At 36.5% G+C, this 17,698-nt stretch overlaps 1 protein-coding gene across 1 annotated transcript; it reads left to right on the top strand.

The window, feature by feature from the left end:
- The first annotated feature begins 13 nt into the window (after nt 1-13).
- LOC119192502 (jmjC domain-containing histone demethylation protein 1-like) lies at nt 14-3,007 on the top strand. The gene is made up of 3 exons (XM_037446317.1): nt 14-277; nt 577-743; nt 1,045-3,007. Exons 1-3 carry the CDS (start codon nt 260-262, stop codon nt 1,160-1,162), a joined length of 303 nt encoding a protein of 100 aa, XP_037302214.1. The 5' UTR covers nt 14-259; the 3' UTR covers nt 1,163-3,007.
- The last annotated feature ends 14,691 nt before the right edge of the window (nt 3,008-17,698 follow it).

Here is a 17,698-nt window from a genome sequence, read left to right as displayed (position 1 = left end):
GCCGCCTCAGCGCTGCGGTCGCTGTCACTAGCGGGCTCACCCGCGGAGGCGGCGCTGGCGCTGCGGTCTTCGACGTGCCCACCGCTAACCGCGCTGGACCTGTCGTTCGCGCGGTGCCTGGACGACGCCAAGCTGCGCGGCATCCTGGCGCCGCCGGAGAACTCTCGGCCCGGCGGCGGCGCGGTCCGGCGCCGAGCCCTCGCGCCTCGCCGCACTCGCCGTACTACGGCTGCCTGGCACAGATATCACCGACGTCGCCATGCGATACGTCGTACAGGTAAACAAATGCGCTGTGGTATATTAATAAAAACTAATTTTATTTATTTATTTAATTTTCAAATATGCATGTGTTGGCACACATTTAAACCATGATAGAAATAAAAGGGAAAGTTCTTGTGAATGGTTGATTTCTCATCACGAGATTAGTAATCAAACAAGATATATTTTTTTTACATTTTGCAAAGCTCGGTATATATCATTTATCACTCTCATCGGTTATAATCGATGTCTTACCGCTCAGATAAGTGCTGGTAAGTGCGTGATAGTGTTAATCTATAGTGCAATGTTTATGCGCAGGCGCTGCCTAAGTTGGTTGAGCTCGACGCGTCGTCGTGTGCGCGGCTGACAGACGCGGGCGCGGCACAGCTGGCACATCACACACTGCAGCGGCTGTCCCTAGCGGGCTGTCGACTGCTCACGGAGGCTGCGCTGGACCACCTCGCGCGGTGCCCCAACCTCGTTAGGTATATACATTGTACTAAAACGTTCGTCTCAAACAGCTTTCATCTTGGGTTAGACCAAGCGAATTAGTATAAGTTGTGTGTCCGTTGGGACCGTATGTATGTTATACTTGGTTTCGGTAAATCGTACGATACTTAAGCGTTCGTTCAGTAGCATTCGCTCGTACTTGTTCGCTTAGTCTGTACCTGACATAATTGCCCTCTAAAATGTATTGATTAAAGAAATTACGGAAAATGTTGGTCGTCTGCCTCCGTAATTATTTTTATCCATTACAGTAATTAAAAATGTAATCTGATTATACAGACTGGACCTTCGACACGTGCCGCTGGTGTCAACACAAGCGGTGATCAAGTTCGCGGCCAAGTCCAAGCACAACTTGCACGTCAAGGATGTGAAGCTTGTAGAGTTGCGGAAGACCTGATCCGAGGAGGCCGACAGCGGTCGCGAAGAAAAGACGCCCGAACCGGCCACGTAAACCGCCGCCGACTGGGAATAGTGCTGTGTGTGTGTTGGCGCCATTATACGGTGACTTTACGGTACCACTGCGTTAGAATGTGCTCTAATGACATCGGAACAGAGTCGTGTTTTATTATGACTTGGATTTACTAACAAACCTGTCCGAGCCCATATGTACCGTGAAGACCCGAATTCAATATTTGTGTTACTCGTTATTTTACTGTCACAGTATTAGGTATATTAAGACCCCCAGACAAGTGTTTTGTTTTGTGTACAGCCGGTACTTTCCCATGTTAATACCAAAAAATATTATAGTGCCTTGCAATGTAAATTAATGAACCAAAAATGTTAATTGTTTGGTTACATTTCGCACAACATATCAAATTTCGTCGCTATGTGCCAACACACAGTTAGTGTAGATATTTGGAAAGACTTGCGTACCCTGGTACTATTACTGAAGTGATACGATAAATTAGATAAAGTTATTTTAGGGAAACGATCAGCTAGAATATCGTGTGGAAATTAATCAATTCGGTTCTATATTTTGGCTCGTTACCAGTGGTAGAGCTTTCTTGTAATATTACAATACAGCACATATTTGAATGCACAATCAAATAAATATATACAAAGTTATATATATCTAATTTTATTGCATGCTGTTATGTTGATGTTATATTCTATTGTCAAGGCCTGAACACAAAAACAATGATCATATTCGTAAGAAAAAAAATGTGATACCTTTTTTAAATTAAAATCAATATCGAGAACAAGAGGCTTTTGTTGACTGAAATTCTAAAAATGTTGACGAAATTTACGTTATAATAATTGAATTCTCGGGCTGTAGACAAGACGCCTTTCTGTAATCGTTAACACTAATAGAAAACAAAAAAAAAGTATATGGAAATGAGATATCCTATCGATATGTCCATTGTTAGGATATGTCATTCTCATACATAACCTTAGCGTTAACGATTGTAAAATGGCATCTTGGTTGTGGCCCCTGAAACTGTAGTGTCATTCATGGTTCTTACGTTATAATGCTTAGTATCGCCCTTTTGTCCAACATAACTTAAATACTTATAAATCATAAAAGTTTATTTTATGATAACTATTACTTTATTGCTTATTTCTTTATTATTAAGAACTATAAGCTCAAGTAAGCAACAATTTCCAAAGAAAATGCACCTTATTTATGCTCAATTAAAATTATGAATGAAACTACAGATATTGTCAATATACATGTAACATTTTATTACTGCAATACTTTGTAAATAGCGATTTATTTATGCCAATAAAGTTATATTTTTAGTTCATGACAATTTGAAATTGCTTAGGTTGTATGTTTTAGTTCTAGTCGCTTTTAGTTAAGCCGAATTAGTGAGTGGAAATATTCATGAGAATTGAACCTTATCACAGTGACTTCGTGTAGTGTTGAACAATGTGGTAAAATAGTGCACGTATACAGGTTTCGTGAGCTGTCTTTTTGGCTGAATGAAGCCGAGTGTTTGAGTTGTGACTGCAGATATCCCTGTGTGGATATGTTATAAAACAATACGTTTAAACCATTGGCGTGGCGTGGGTTAATGTCGCTCATAAGCAACGAGCGGGAGCAAAAAAGAGATTTCAGGAAATGAGTGTCACGTGCTCCTCAGCTAGTGATACATACGACAAAAGTAAATTTTCTTTGTTTACATATTTGCCGTTAAATATGCAGCCGGGGCAGGAGGTCCCCCCTCCCCAACTACAACGCCACTGGTTTAATCGTAAAATTAATTCATTATCCGTGTTTCGAGTGGAATCAAAGCCAAACGGTACAATCATCTCAATCGAAAGCTAATTGTAATTATAATTCACTGCAAACAATAACATGTATTGTTTGCAGTGAACATCACGTAGCATGTAAGCGAACCGACTCTGGTCATAGCAGGCGAGGTCGGGGACCGCCTATAGTGTTAGATTAGAAGTGACCTAAGATTTGTGTCTACTTATGAGCCACGGAAGTGCCAAGTGTTTGTACTTATATGGGCACTTCTTGAGATGAGACGCATTCCGATGCGGACTGTACATTGTTAATTTAAGTCGTTAGTGACATTTATACTTGAACGGTAAGCTCCTAATTATAACATTGAGCTAGTTGCTAAGAATTGTGTGCCTCTGTGTATAGACAATTAGTTATAGATAAATAATAGTCTATTGAATACACAAGGATACAGAAGTTAATGTTATGCCTACAGTTTTATCAATGCTGCATATTTACAAATCAGAACTAAGGTATAAAAAAATGACTTTTGGAAATTTATAGTAACGGTTTGTTGTTATTCGGCATTGAAATGAAACTTATATTTGGATTTAAGCAAAATTGCAGAATAATGATTTTATTACTGATAAACTTTATAAAAATAGATCCTAGATATTACATAGTTTTTAACCGGCCTCCATGCGAGAACCAATCTGAAGTTTGTTGTCGCGTCGCGGAGCGGCCGACGGCGCGGCCCCATACAGCCAGTGGCTCATTACGAATAGATATTACGAGAATTTGACGCGGTGTCGCGTAATTGTATCATTGGTTACCAATAAGCACTCATAGTAATTGAAATAAAATATTTACAATGAATATATTTTTGGTTTTATTTTGTTTGTTATTGATTGCATCTATTAAACTATACTTGTTTTGTATGAATGAAACAAACGATACGACCTTTATCTATAATATAAAAATGAATCGCTAAATGTGTTGGTAAGCGCATAACTCAAGAACGCCTGGACCAATTTGGCCAATTCTTTTTTTTTAATATTCGTCGAAGCTCAAGGATGGTTTTTACGGCGAGAAAATATCAAATAATTGCCGGAAAACCCTAAAAACAGTACTTTCCTTTATCCCATACAAACGTTTTCTAACTAATACGTAGAGTCAATTTGAGCTTTATTGCTATTGTATAAAGTTCACTGTTGTCTAAGTAATGTAGGTGTGTTCCTAACATCAAAGTAGTGTGCGTTGGAGCACAGAATATAATAATGTAATGTCGCGTTCTGAAACTCAACAAAAGTGATATCGCATTGTGACTAATAAAATAGATAGGAACAAAAAACTGTCATATTACAAATCTTTTTGACAGGACGAAGTCTGTCGGGTCCGCTAGTCAGAAATAAAATTTTATATTTGTGATCAGTGGACATTTCAAATCATTTGAAAACATATAAGCTCTACACAAATATTGGGGTTTTAGCCCATTCTCATTATTCTGATAAATACGTTCTCAATCCAATCCAATTTATTTTGTTTGTAATTACGTTCTACAGGTCTATCACTAGCTCCGCTATGAAAATGATCATATTCAGTCAACATGCTGACGCGATTATTTTAATGAAGTTCTATAGAGACGCAACTAGTGCCAGTTCAATTCAATCTTATGTCCATACCACGATGTGATAGGGCGGGCCAATCTCCATATCGGAGACATTATATTGTATTGTTTTCCTGTGTCGTGTTAGAATCGAACTTGCTTTCGTCAAACAGCGGACGGGGTGGGACGGCGGCTGGCGCTCGACACTATGATGTTGAGCGCTGAACGTGACGGCTCTTATATATTTTATATTATCTCATATAATATGGCAACTGTTATCGTTCCGCCGGTGTCACGTTGTACCGCCCCGTTTGTTTGACCAAGGCTGTAGAGACCTATAAACCACGGTTCGCTTTTATATTATCATTCAATCACTTAGTTTGGGTTTTGCCGTCGCGTATAAAAAGGTATATAATCATAATTTATTATTCCCAAAAAGTTAGTTTTAAATATAAGATATGACATTACATTTACCTATACTTAAAATTTGTATTTCATGTGCCGTCGAAATCCACTGGGTCCCTCAAGCTACGCCACTACATGATGTGTCCCAGCGTTGGTACCAAATTCATTATCAACAAAAAAACAACAGAGCAAAACAAAGTTTAAAATATTTGTAAAAATCTACATTTTATTTTCGCCGCTTAATTAAACTTCATCATTTCTTCTTTATTTTCTTCCTCCAACAATATTCGCAATTTCTTATAATTATATTATTTTTTTATTTATTTGATAAGCGCTTCTCCGATATAAGTAGTAGCTCTACTTGTATACAGTAAAGTATGGATTTATTCTAAGACCTAAATACACATATTTTTTATCTATATATGTATATTAAAGAAAGTTGTGTTAGTTACACTATTTATAACTCAAGAACGGCTGAACCGATTTGGCTGATAATTGGTTGGGAGGTATCTTAAAAGCAGGAGACGGACATAGGATATTTTGTATCCCGTTCCCACGGGAACGAGACGTGACATACAATGTGGTATAACAAAACGAAATTTGGTATGAAGATAGTTTAAGACCTTGGGAAAGTTATAGACTACTATCCAGGAAAACTTCTTCATGCGGGCGAAGCCGCGAGCAAAAGCTAGTTTAATATAAATATTTTACCACTGAAAGTAAGTAGGTACAAAGGTTTAGTATAGACATCATATTATTATGTGTATGCTTGCCAAGCTATAATGTAACATAAAAAAATGTCTGGAGATACTGCAATGCGCTCGTCACCGTTAGCTCTACCTTAGATATGTCTCCGGTCTCCCTACACCCACTATCTAAGCTCAGCCCGAATTATCCGGTTTACAAAATAGTAGTTAGAAGAATATCTACATAATATTACATTATAATAATAATAACTTTATTGCAGACCCATGATCACGTCACAAAAATGTAATTTTAGTGTCAAACTTACTCTATTTAATAAGGAATAACTATAATAGTTATTATATATTATATTTAGCAGCATGAAGCAGACCAGTTTTGACGATAACCTACTCATGAATAATCTAGATGTTATATGTCTCCTAGGAGGTAAAGGTGGTTAAAATGCAACGAGAGCACTTTACCTCCATTAATTATCATGACAAAGATAGACCTTATATGGGGTATTACCTGATCTACGATATGACCAAGCTCACATATCATTCTAGGAAAATCACTTTTATGAATTTAAAAAGTAATACAGGGAAAAAGCAAACTGTTTACCTGCTGACCGCGGCGTCAATTACACCAACGAAAACTTTATTCGTTCCATTTGACATACGAGTAAGCAATCTCGTTATAAGGTTAATTAAACCTTAGAACAGACACATAAATACCTACTTCGATTTCAACACGCACTCTCCCTTATAAAATACGAGAGGCGTCGAGATTAGTCCAGAATCCAATTACATTTTCCAAATTTCCCATTTTTCCCTCGCCACGGGTTCAAAGCTCACAGAAAATAATTTTCTTCGCCCTAAGAAATGAAAAATAAACGTGAGCTACGGGAGGAGCCACGAGAAAGGAGCTGAAGTAATCAGCGTGTGCGAGCGAGACGGAGTGTGAAATTTATTAGGGAGCGATAAAGATGGATGTGAGGACGCCTCGCGGGGGATTTGTCAAATACTGCAGAAGTTTTTTTTTAGGCGACAAGAGGCTGTGACTTCAATTGCAAATGAGCTCGGGCGGAGTTGAAGTGCAAACTTCGCTTCGGGGCACGAAACGTTCAACGGGCTGACACGATTTTTTAAATCTGTGTTTTTTTGCTGAGAAATATATGAAACTGAGAAGAAATTTCGTAGAGGCGGGAATTATTTTTGTATTTTATAAGGGCGTTACTTTTCAGACGATTTTAATTTATTTACTGTTGCAAGTATCTTAACATTATACATAAATTAGTTTTATAATACCTATCATGGTACTGACTAATGCAAACGATGGAGTCTTAGAGTCTATATACTAAAGTATCCCATTATAAATAAATGATTTGATACCTATGCTACTGTTTCATGCAAACGATGAAGTGTATTTAATAAATGAAGTGTAATGATATGTTTATCATTACACTTCATTTATCGTACAGACGGGCTCTACATAAGATTTTAGCTACAATAAATATAAACTTAGCAATAATAAAATTCCCATTATCCACCCCAGAGACCTCAAACGACCCTCACCTATCAAGCAATGATCAATGACTAGTATAACTTGTTGAAACCGCGCCAGATGGCACTGCAATCGAACGTAACCTCACGCGAGAGAATTCTAATAGTTTACTTTTATGGTTGTAAGGAGGGTAATCGGATATTACTCAAAACCGGTCTTACCCATAACTACTTTTATATGGAAATTGAGACTGAATGACTTTTAGAATGTTTGTAAGATAGTTTTGTAATTAAGTAAGCTTTCTTACATTTTTCAACGAATGTTGAGTTTCCTGTATTTTAAAACAGTTTTGATAGGATTTTGCAAAATTACTTATGTTTATTGTTCACTAACTTCTGCGAAACATGACATCCCAATGATGACACACTTAGTTTACCTACTTATAAGTTCAGCATTATTTTGTAGTCTAAATGGTTATCGATCACCATACACAATATTCTAATTTATTTATTTATTACATCTTAGGAGAACCAATAGATAATATCTTAATAACTATATATTAACAATTGAGGTTTCAATAATAGGTTCCCACGACTAAAACTACCTATTAAATATATTGAAATGTGATATTGTGCATATTCGTTTGGCTAATCCTAAGTATCTTCAACTATAGAAGAATACGCGAAGTCCGTCATTGTGACCTCTAAGTACTTGTGTTTAAATTACGTATGAGTTGTTCTTTGTAAGTTGACTTTTACATTTTATTATAATAAATTATATTTTAATACATTTCAATGTAATTATAACATTTGCTCTGAATTATATCCTGTCCGTTTGCTTTACATGGACCTCTACTGATAGGGTTTTAGGCGTTAATCTACGATGCTGGCTCAGTGCGGTTTGGCAGACTTCACCTTCGAAATTCTACTTGAAAATTAAACCTCTTTAAGTGTACTTACTAATCATAAAAATTGTGACCCAGTCGTTTTGTCATAGTTATAGTGATGTCAAGTTTTGTCCAATATCATTATATAAAAATCTCTCAGTTGGCATAATATTTGAACTACATTGTATCATCCGGACCTAGGCATATACGACGATTAAACTGTCTTATATTTCTATTTTCGTGATTTTTGTATTGTGGTTGAATCTAAACCACGACACGCGGCATACAATACATTATTTAGTGTTTCCGTAAGACAATGAAAGATTAGCTAAGGTTAGTGTGTTGGTAGATATCGATCGGGCGGCCGGCGGCAGCGCGCACGCGATGTTCAACCGCTGATTCGGTCGTCTCGTTGACGAGTGACGTGCGTCTGGCAGCTGACTGTGTACTGTCGTGAAGGTACCAGGTACAGATGGCAAATAAAGCCAAAGAAATAATAACAACAATTGGGTTTTTATAAATAGATGATCCGCAGTAATTCGCAAAAAAGACTGTTTGTCAAAAGTGGCTGAATATAAGGTACTATATTAATGAAAAGGGATTTGTGTTTTCAATCGAAATCTTATCGTAAGCATATTAAAATACAATATAACGATTATTAATAATCATTTTTACCCGTAAGTAACTGAATTATGCCTGGGGCCGTAGACAATTTTTTTTTTATAATCGTTAACGCTAATAGATATAATAATGTATTGAAATGACATATCATATCAGGTATATCATGCCCGTAGATTATTATTATTTTCTTTTAGCATTAACGATTGTAGAAAGGCATCTTCACTCGGTCGGTAAAAGTGTAACGAATCCAAAAGTAAATTTATTAAACTGATTTCTGATAACGAAGCTTGTTTGGTTACGCACTACGCAGTCTATTGAAATGACGGCTTCCTTGCGGATGAGTTATTCGCCGCTGGTTTCCATCCTCTCTTTGTTTGTGAAGGGGAAGAAGAAGTTCTCTATAGTTTCTAATACGACGCAAGACTTGTATTTTATTGTATATTGTTAACAGTTACAAATAGGTGAACCAATGGGTTCACCAAACCAAATCCTGATAAGTAGAGTGGCATCCAGATCGATTGACGAGAAATTCTTCTCCCATCCTTAGGCGGCTATTCTTGGCTAGTTGGCATTATTATGGCGGCTTGTTCGAAAGAGTGCCAGTCTCAGTGGCGGAATTGACCTAAGGCTCAGTAGGCCCGGGCCTAGGATGGCCCGACTATAAGGGCGGCAAATCGGGCCAAAAAAAACACTGATGATTACAAGAAATAACTCAAATGCAAAGTATCTTAATGTATTAAAGGCTAGCGTACCTTATGATTATATTCTTCCTAAATCACTATTTTGAGTGCAGAGAAAGGGGCGGCACATAGCCTCGGGCCTAGAGCAGCTAGGACTGCAAATCTGCCACTGGCCAGTGCTATGGTTTTTTTATCCCCGAAAGGGTAGGTAAAGGTGCAACAAAGCATCCATTTTCACCAATTAAATTCTGTCCCACAAAATCGGGGCAAGCCTGTCACAGTTGTATTATCTAAACAAGATCTTAGTAATTTGTATGTATAAAGTTAATAAGTGTAACTTGTTATGCTGTCGGTACGCGCGAGGTCGGAGTGAGTGGCGTGCACGCGACACGTCGCCCGCGTGCCGCACCGCTCGGCACTGAAGCCTGATAATCATGCCTCGCAGGAAAACCTGTGGTTTTCGCCTCAGCGGTACATACCTATACGACTTAGATGATAATTTTAGAACAGGTGTTTAGGCTTAAGCTTTGTGTTTGGATTAAATGAGGCAATAGGTAAAAACACTGCTAAAACACGATATAGCCAACGTTACGGTAAATTTGAAAACATCTCGTGTCTTTAGTGATCGTTGTATAGATAAACCCTTGAATATCTATTTATTTTAGAAGTAAATAGTCTTCACGCACACCTGCCTTCATATTGTATTTGATTCCTAGAAAACTCACAAGTATGAGTTACTCACAAGTTGACATACCTAATTGGATAAGATTAAGCTGCGAGCAGTTTGAATCATCATCACTATGTCAATGCGTATTTCTTAAATTAAAAACTTGTGTAAGTAGTTATCAGGGTTTTAAAACTTTTTTCATATTTATAAAAAAATAAACTGTTCATTTAAATAAATTAAATCAACAGTGGAGCCTCGGAGCGCGTCGTTGTATAACGGTATGATTACAAGGCTGAAGTCTCGGGTTCGATCTCCAGGTCAGGCAGTAAATATTGCATTTTTCTACTCAGTATCACCCCGAAGCCTATAATTTGTGCCCGATATGGCGATAGGCTCGCCCCTTATCACATTATGGGATGGAATTAACACGACGAAAAGTAGGTGCACTAGCTGCGCCCTTGCCTATCTCTTTAGGGATAAAACGCATGTATGTAAATCAAAAGTTGATGGGACAAATAAATACTATCAAGAATCATCTTTATCCAGAAGGCCTCAAAATCAGATTAATAACATAATCCGATGCAGGTACATGAAATAGTTTACACAAGTCGTGTGCAATGAATGGAAATAAATTATGATAAAGCGTAGCGGGCAGTAGGTGAGCAGAGTTGTAATCGGCACATGTGTCGCGCGTAAGCACCGCGTGATAGATGTAGCGACAAAAATATTACGGGTGAAAGACGCGCGAATGATTACAGTGCGAGCTGTTATTTTATGTTCATTTCTTAGGCCTTATACCCTATACTACACGTTATTTTGATGAGCGTAACAGGCATTTAACGCACCGCGTCGCATTTAAGACAATAGAAATTGGCATGTAGAATACCATTACACAGTAATTTCACGAAGATAACGTAACACAGCCGTGTTCAAGTTTACACTGTCATAGGGAATAAAGCCCCCTAGTGAAATTTTATACTCGAATAGTCATTATGTTCTGTCGATATGTGTCCTATTTTATACAATCTTTTTTTTAATTGCTTTGAATAACCCGATGAGCTTACCGTTCACCTGATGGTTAGCGAGGCGACCGCTATAAACAATAGATAGAGTAGTAGTAGAGTACCGTCCAACAGCTAGAAGCACAAAGTATTTTGTGGTATACCACTGCGCTCGCCATCTTGAGATGTGAGATGTTAAGTCTTATCATGTTCTGTAGTCATATTGGCTACAAAGTGGTAGCACGTACGTTTTGGTTGCCATTTTAGTTCAGATTTTGAACTAATAGTTTATATGGACATTCGCGTCACGAGAATATACCTCAATGCTAGAATCTAAATTATAGCTCTTCTATAAACAATCTTCTGCTGTCATTCATTCAACACATGACTCAATACATTATTATTGTAACTACAACGCACAGTAATATCCTCAATAACACATTCTTGTTTAAACTGCCTTGTTAAGCTCAAAAGCGGTATCTCAATGAAAGCAAAATTATGATTTTTATGGCGTCGGATAGTTTAAAGAAATGCCCATCCATTAAACTTACCTAAATAATGGTATCCGGTTTAGTTGTTAAAAAAACCTTAAAAGAGTTTTTTCTATGTCAGTTTTACTTTAAAAACTATATTTACAAAACTTTGATTATCTCGAAATAAGGTTTCCCTGACATACCGCTTTCGCTTAGCACGGCAGTATAGCGCACAGTAATTTCGTAGTCGGATATTAGTTGGTGTCGGTACGTGTGCGCCGCGTATTCCCTGAAGTTATTATGGGCCAGTGAGCCGGGTAACGAACCCCCACCCTCCGACACTGGTTTACTGTAAATAATACATTACAACGTTACCGTAAGGACATGCCGATGAGCATTCCCGCACGTTGCCATTTACTTAATATCAAAACTCTTTTAATTTTGATTGGTAGAATTGATTTACGTAATGTTGTTTTTAGTTTGTTAGTTGGTTTTAGGAATAGGTATTGAAGTGTTATTTGTAGTGGAATTCCATATTATTTAGCAGGAAACAGTAAATCAAAAACCGAGAGCCTTATTTAGAGAAATATTTTTTATATATTTATAACTTTATTGTACACCAAAAACAATAACACTGTAGATACATACACTTAAGATTAAAATAATGAATCTAGGTATTACTTTACGCTATTACTTATACATATATGTATTTTTCTGCGTTTTCATTTATCATAATTCTGGCAATTTCGACAAGGGTATGGAATAATATTGGTCATGAATTACACACTCTATTTTATTCAGCGAAAGCTTACTATACTATATTATGTTGGATTCTCATCAATGTTGACTACGAGATCTTGGATTCAATAATAAGGTAGGATTTAGTTCAGTCTTTTGTTATTAGTATTTTTTTTACCGTGTTGACGGAGTTACGAGGAGGGATTATAATGTAGCCTCTGTCATCACATTTTTAAAATATTAATTATAGAAAACAATCTATCCAGATCATACCGTGCTCATTGGGCGTTGGGGCCCCCAACCCCATACCTTATGATTAACAACCCGTCGTCTCTCGCGGCTATACGCGCTCCGATGAACGCTGTTAATTTCAGCCCGAAATCATGCTATTTGCTAATGGTATATCCGTATATTCTACATATTCAATAAACAAATCGTACAAACCGTTCGTTTGTAGGATTTGTTTATTGATGTAGAATTTGTTTATTTTATAGATATGAAATAAGTATAATAATTACGCAATAATAAATTTTTCAACAGTAAGTTCACATTTTCAGATAGGTCAAACGAAATATGTAGAAGGGTTGGATTTAAAAAACGGACGTGATTTACTCGATATTAATACACCTTAACTTATGGTAATAAGATCTTCTTTTACACAATGACATAGAGACAAGCTTACATAATCATGCACTGTTATACCCTATATATTAGACAATTTAAGAGTGAGATAACCTAAATTTATATTGAAAAATGTACAATTCTCGCAGAACTTTTCGCGGGAAAAATTTAACCCGTGCAGAGCCGCGAGCTAAATCTAGTAATACATAATTAAATACGAGGTTCCGTTGAATAGTGTCGCCGTATCTGTGCGGACATCTGTACACACAGCGCGTCCCTATATCGCCGTAATCGTATGTACATAATGAAATGAGAGCAATATGCGTCCTCGGCCCTGTGAGACTGACGCGCGGGCGCAATATTCGTGGATGCGGTAAGTGGGAGATTGTGATGCTTAAGATTTTGATAGAAGTTTAATACTTTTATAGGATTAAGCATGTTTTGATGAATATTGAACAATTGTAATTATTTAATACTATCAAGGTTACTAATCCCTGTTCTTTTTCAATTTAGCTCAAATTATCATTATAATTTGAATGCAAAGATTTCTAAAAATGATTATAAGAAACTAAAATCCTCAACCCGATATTCAATTTTATATTTCGTATACATCTATTCAAATGTCAGAACGCCAAGATCCTGCGCTTCTGGTCGGAGTTAGGCTGGCTTGTTTTGTAGCTGGCATGCACAACACGCACAATAGCCCTACTATTTTACGTAAGTGCGGGAAAAGGAGCCCACAACCAATATCAAAACGCCATACCTACTACGCGCACCATATTACCGCGTCCAAAAACTCGCATACAGCGGGTGTTAGGTCTCTAGAGAGTCAGCCCCCTGGCACCACGATCTAGTCTTGATTTATTTGTCCAACCCTCGTCCGACGCGGCTGGCACAAGTGTTTACACACTGGTGTCGCTTTTGTTTACTGCTTTTTACATTCTTAATAAGGGTCATGAGGTTTTATGCCTCTAAACATTTTAGATGGAAAGTAATTTTATAAATTCTTGTTATTCGTTTGTTAAAAGAATCATACTATAGGTATGGTACAGGTGTAGTCAACAAGTAAGGCACATATTAAAGATTTTCTTAGAATGGCTCTTTTAAGAAATATTAGCTTTTTTGACATTAACAGTAATTTGTATAATATTTATACTAAGGTAGGTGGGGCTTTCTTTGTTCATACCAAAGTATGCCTATCTTTTTTCATGTTGTAGTGCAAAACATGCAACGATTTCTTGTTTTATTATTAAATGTTATAACATGTAGAAACATGGAGGTTACGTGCCTTCCGGAATTCAACACAAGTATAACTTCTGTATGCAAGTCATTGCATAATTAGTGATTTATTGGGACTAGATTATAATGAAATTCAGATTACCAGATCTCCCCCCCCCCCTTCATCCAAATTGTCCCTCCCGAGTCGAAAGCTAGGTACGCCCATGGTAATGAACTAATTGGGTGTTGCAATGTTCCTACGTGCTGACTGTCATATCATCACATATGTGTGTATGTTTAGTTGTTGATGTGGAAATACATATTATTTTTATTTTGATTAATTATGCATGCAATAAATTATTATATTGATTTGAAATATAATATTTCAATGGAAAATGATTGCAGTAATCATTAACTAAAATATATAATATGATTTTATGATGTGTAATGCCTATAATTGCCTAATAATGACGAATTCATATGTATATTGATATGCTTAATTAGTCAATTTATGTTACACGGGTATGTCTAGCTGTGTGCATCTTTGCATTGCGTTATATAAGAAAATTACTAATAGTATAATTAATTAAGTAATCATGCCATAACCGGGTTCGATTAAAGGTTAAAAAACTAGCAAAATGCCCGTGGATATGCAAATAGTGAGCGTTAGTGTCGAATTTATAATTTAAATCCAACCCAACTTAGCGAATTTCCTCCCCAAGCCGCATGTCGCTCGTCGGCGGCGCACACAATTGACGTTTCGCCTGCGAGTCCCCGCGCTTTGTGTGCGCGACGTGAATGCGCGGCCTAATCCCAATCACGTGACCGCCACGCGCCTACCTCCTGCATACGACAACCCGATAATAGTATTTTTCCCAAAAAGTTTTTACTCACTCTTCTCTCAACATTCAATCTCGACTCTATGCCTTGAACATAGACATTCTATTACAAATGTCACATTTTGGCGGTAAAACCATTGCAAAAATGGCGTCGCGCAAAAAAGCGTGTCCTTTATCTTAACTGATTGGATAATCTGTGCTCAAACGTTATAGTATATCGTATCGGAAACAGAAATGTAAGCCCCTACATCATGATTAAGTTTTCTGGTGTAGGGCGGGCCGTAGTGCGAAATTACAGTGATTTTTTGACATGAGTATCGTGTTTCCTTTGTGTCGATACAGTTTTTGGTAAAATCTGCCAAAAACGTTCCGATCTAATTATTAGCTTTGTTCCCTGTTTTGTTGGGGTTCCGATTGTAATGAAGTAAGAGATTTTGGGTAACAGATTTATAAGTCGTTTTCGGATTAAGGCCATTGTGCTTTAATAAGAATTATTGGTAATGGAATCGGATAAACTTTACCTATTTAGAAAGTTGCGGTAAAACTAATAATTATGTTATCAATGGGTTTTATTGTTGATGGGTTTTACGCAAAATATATATAATATTATATTTTTAGATTGATTTGTCAAATATGTGTCTGCTGTACGTAGAATATAGGTATTATATGTAATTAAAGTTAAAATTAGTGAAACGATTTATTTGGAGAATAATATGCTATCCATATCTAGGAAGGTAGCATACTAATATTCTACATATCATAGGTTTGTTAGAGATAGATCTTTGATAGAGAGATAATAAATCAAAATAGTTATTTTTTCTGTTGTAAAAGTAGATTAATTATTACTATATTTTGTCGTATATGCTTATCACGCATTTTAAAAATAATTTTCTTATCGTCATCTCATGCATTACATGTAATAAACATATATTTTAATCTGTAATAACGCTGACTACAGATAAAACAACAATTGCTGGTTAGGAAAAAAATTAAAACCAACAGATGAATACTGTATTAAAAACAAAGCGGAGTCGGCGTGGATTTTGGCAAATATTAAACAGTTTGACCCCTGCATATAGATGAGGTATTTCCCGCGTCAGCGACCGTTCGGGGTGCCACCTGATCACGTATTCATGGGGCGATCACCGAAGCCATGGAACATGGAGTTACGAAAACAATATCTTGTGAAGAACTCTTTATAAGTACAATTAACGACCCGCCCCGGCTTCGCACGGGTGCAATGCTGACTATTTAATGTATGTTATTATTATACATATAAACCTTCCTCTTGAATCACTTTATCTATTAAAAACCGCATCAAAATCCGTTGCGTAGTTTTCAAGATTTAAGCACCCATAGGGACAGAGAAAGCTACTTTGTTTTATACTACGTAGTGATATTATCTATGCTATGTTATTTTCTTCAGAGTTAAATTACAAATTGATGGAAGGTGAAAAAAATAATGTTTGATACATGTAATTGTATTTATACGGAATTTGAAATTGATATTTGTAAAATAGAGTTATAAAACATATCATAACTATATAGGTAGTCAAAAGTTTTAATGGAAAAATTCGCCTTCATTCTATTTGGTAAAAAGTTGTTAAATTATTACGTAACTCTGCTTGCTTTTATAAATATTATATTTTATTGATTGCCTAACAGTTATTCTTTATTTTACATAATTCACGTATATCTATTAAACTTAGTTTCTTTAGTGACAGCTAAAGTTCAAACTAAACTAATTTAGTTTCTTTTTTATTAAATATGTTGATATATTTATGAAATGGCGTAAGGTAGAACTTACTAGTAGAAAATTGTTTCTCACAAAGTATGAATAAGTTGTCGTCATCACACTCTCACAAATCGGGTAAGATTATAAATTCCTGGGGAAGTGGGGGGCGATCAACAAGGCCAAAAGCTATGATTTTCTCCTAGGTACGCCAATACTGTTAAGATTTTGAATTTAGAACAATATTACAAGTGTAACTGCTTATATTAACTGCCATCTCCAAAATTTTGCTTTCTCACATCCCCTGGCAATATTTGGTGAAAACGATATTAGGATAATCTAAGTATGATTTGAGTGGGGAGCCGCGTGTTTGCCGGCACATCGCCTATTTTGTATACGCACGCAACGCGTCGATACTATGCAGAATATGCAGAGGCACCCAATTAAAACGCTTTTTGATTAGCGATGTAACGAGGCACATACATTACTTTACGATATTGAAAACAAGATTTTGCGTCAGGGTAGTTATTTATAATCTGTGTGGATGACCTCTGGTATAGAGACAGAGCCTACATGCGTAAATTGGTGGTTGTAAGTGGCGTTCTGGGTACGGTTTCCATTTCAATTACCATAAATTAATGCAGCTATTATAGTAAAATGCACTTGTGTAGTCTGAAATTGAAATTGACGGGGTGTAAAATGCATCTAGCCTACCCGCAGTTTGCGGAGCTTATGATGTTTCTGAATTTAAAATTAACTATTTTTGCCTCAAATAAGAATTAAATCTAGAATATTCAGCGCCTATCACCTATTTAGTTATTTTAGCGTACTCAAACAAGTCTGTCTTATATGACGAGCTCATGTTATTCTAGACCTATGAAACAATTCGTTTGGCGTCATTTGAGACTTATAGGTATTAGATGAGGTTTTTGTCAGATGAATAACCGAGTTTTCTATAAAAATATTGGAAGTCTGTAAATACACATAATTTTTTACTCGTGCATGTATGTAGTCACAGCACGAAGCTGCTTAGTAATTAACATTTCTAGTCGTTACATGACAATTTTTCTGATCGTACTGTATAAATTA

This window comes from Manduca sexta, unplaced genomic scaffold (assembly GCF_014839805.1).
Source record: "Manduca sexta isolate Smith_Timp_Sample1 unplaced genomic scaffold, JHU_Msex_v1.0 HiC_scaffold_285, whole genome shotgun sequence".
NCBI lineage: Eukaryota > Metazoa > Arthropoda > Insecta > Lepidoptera > Sphingidae > Manduca > Manduca sexta.
This window is presented reverse-complemented; position numbering and strand designations above follow the sequence as displayed.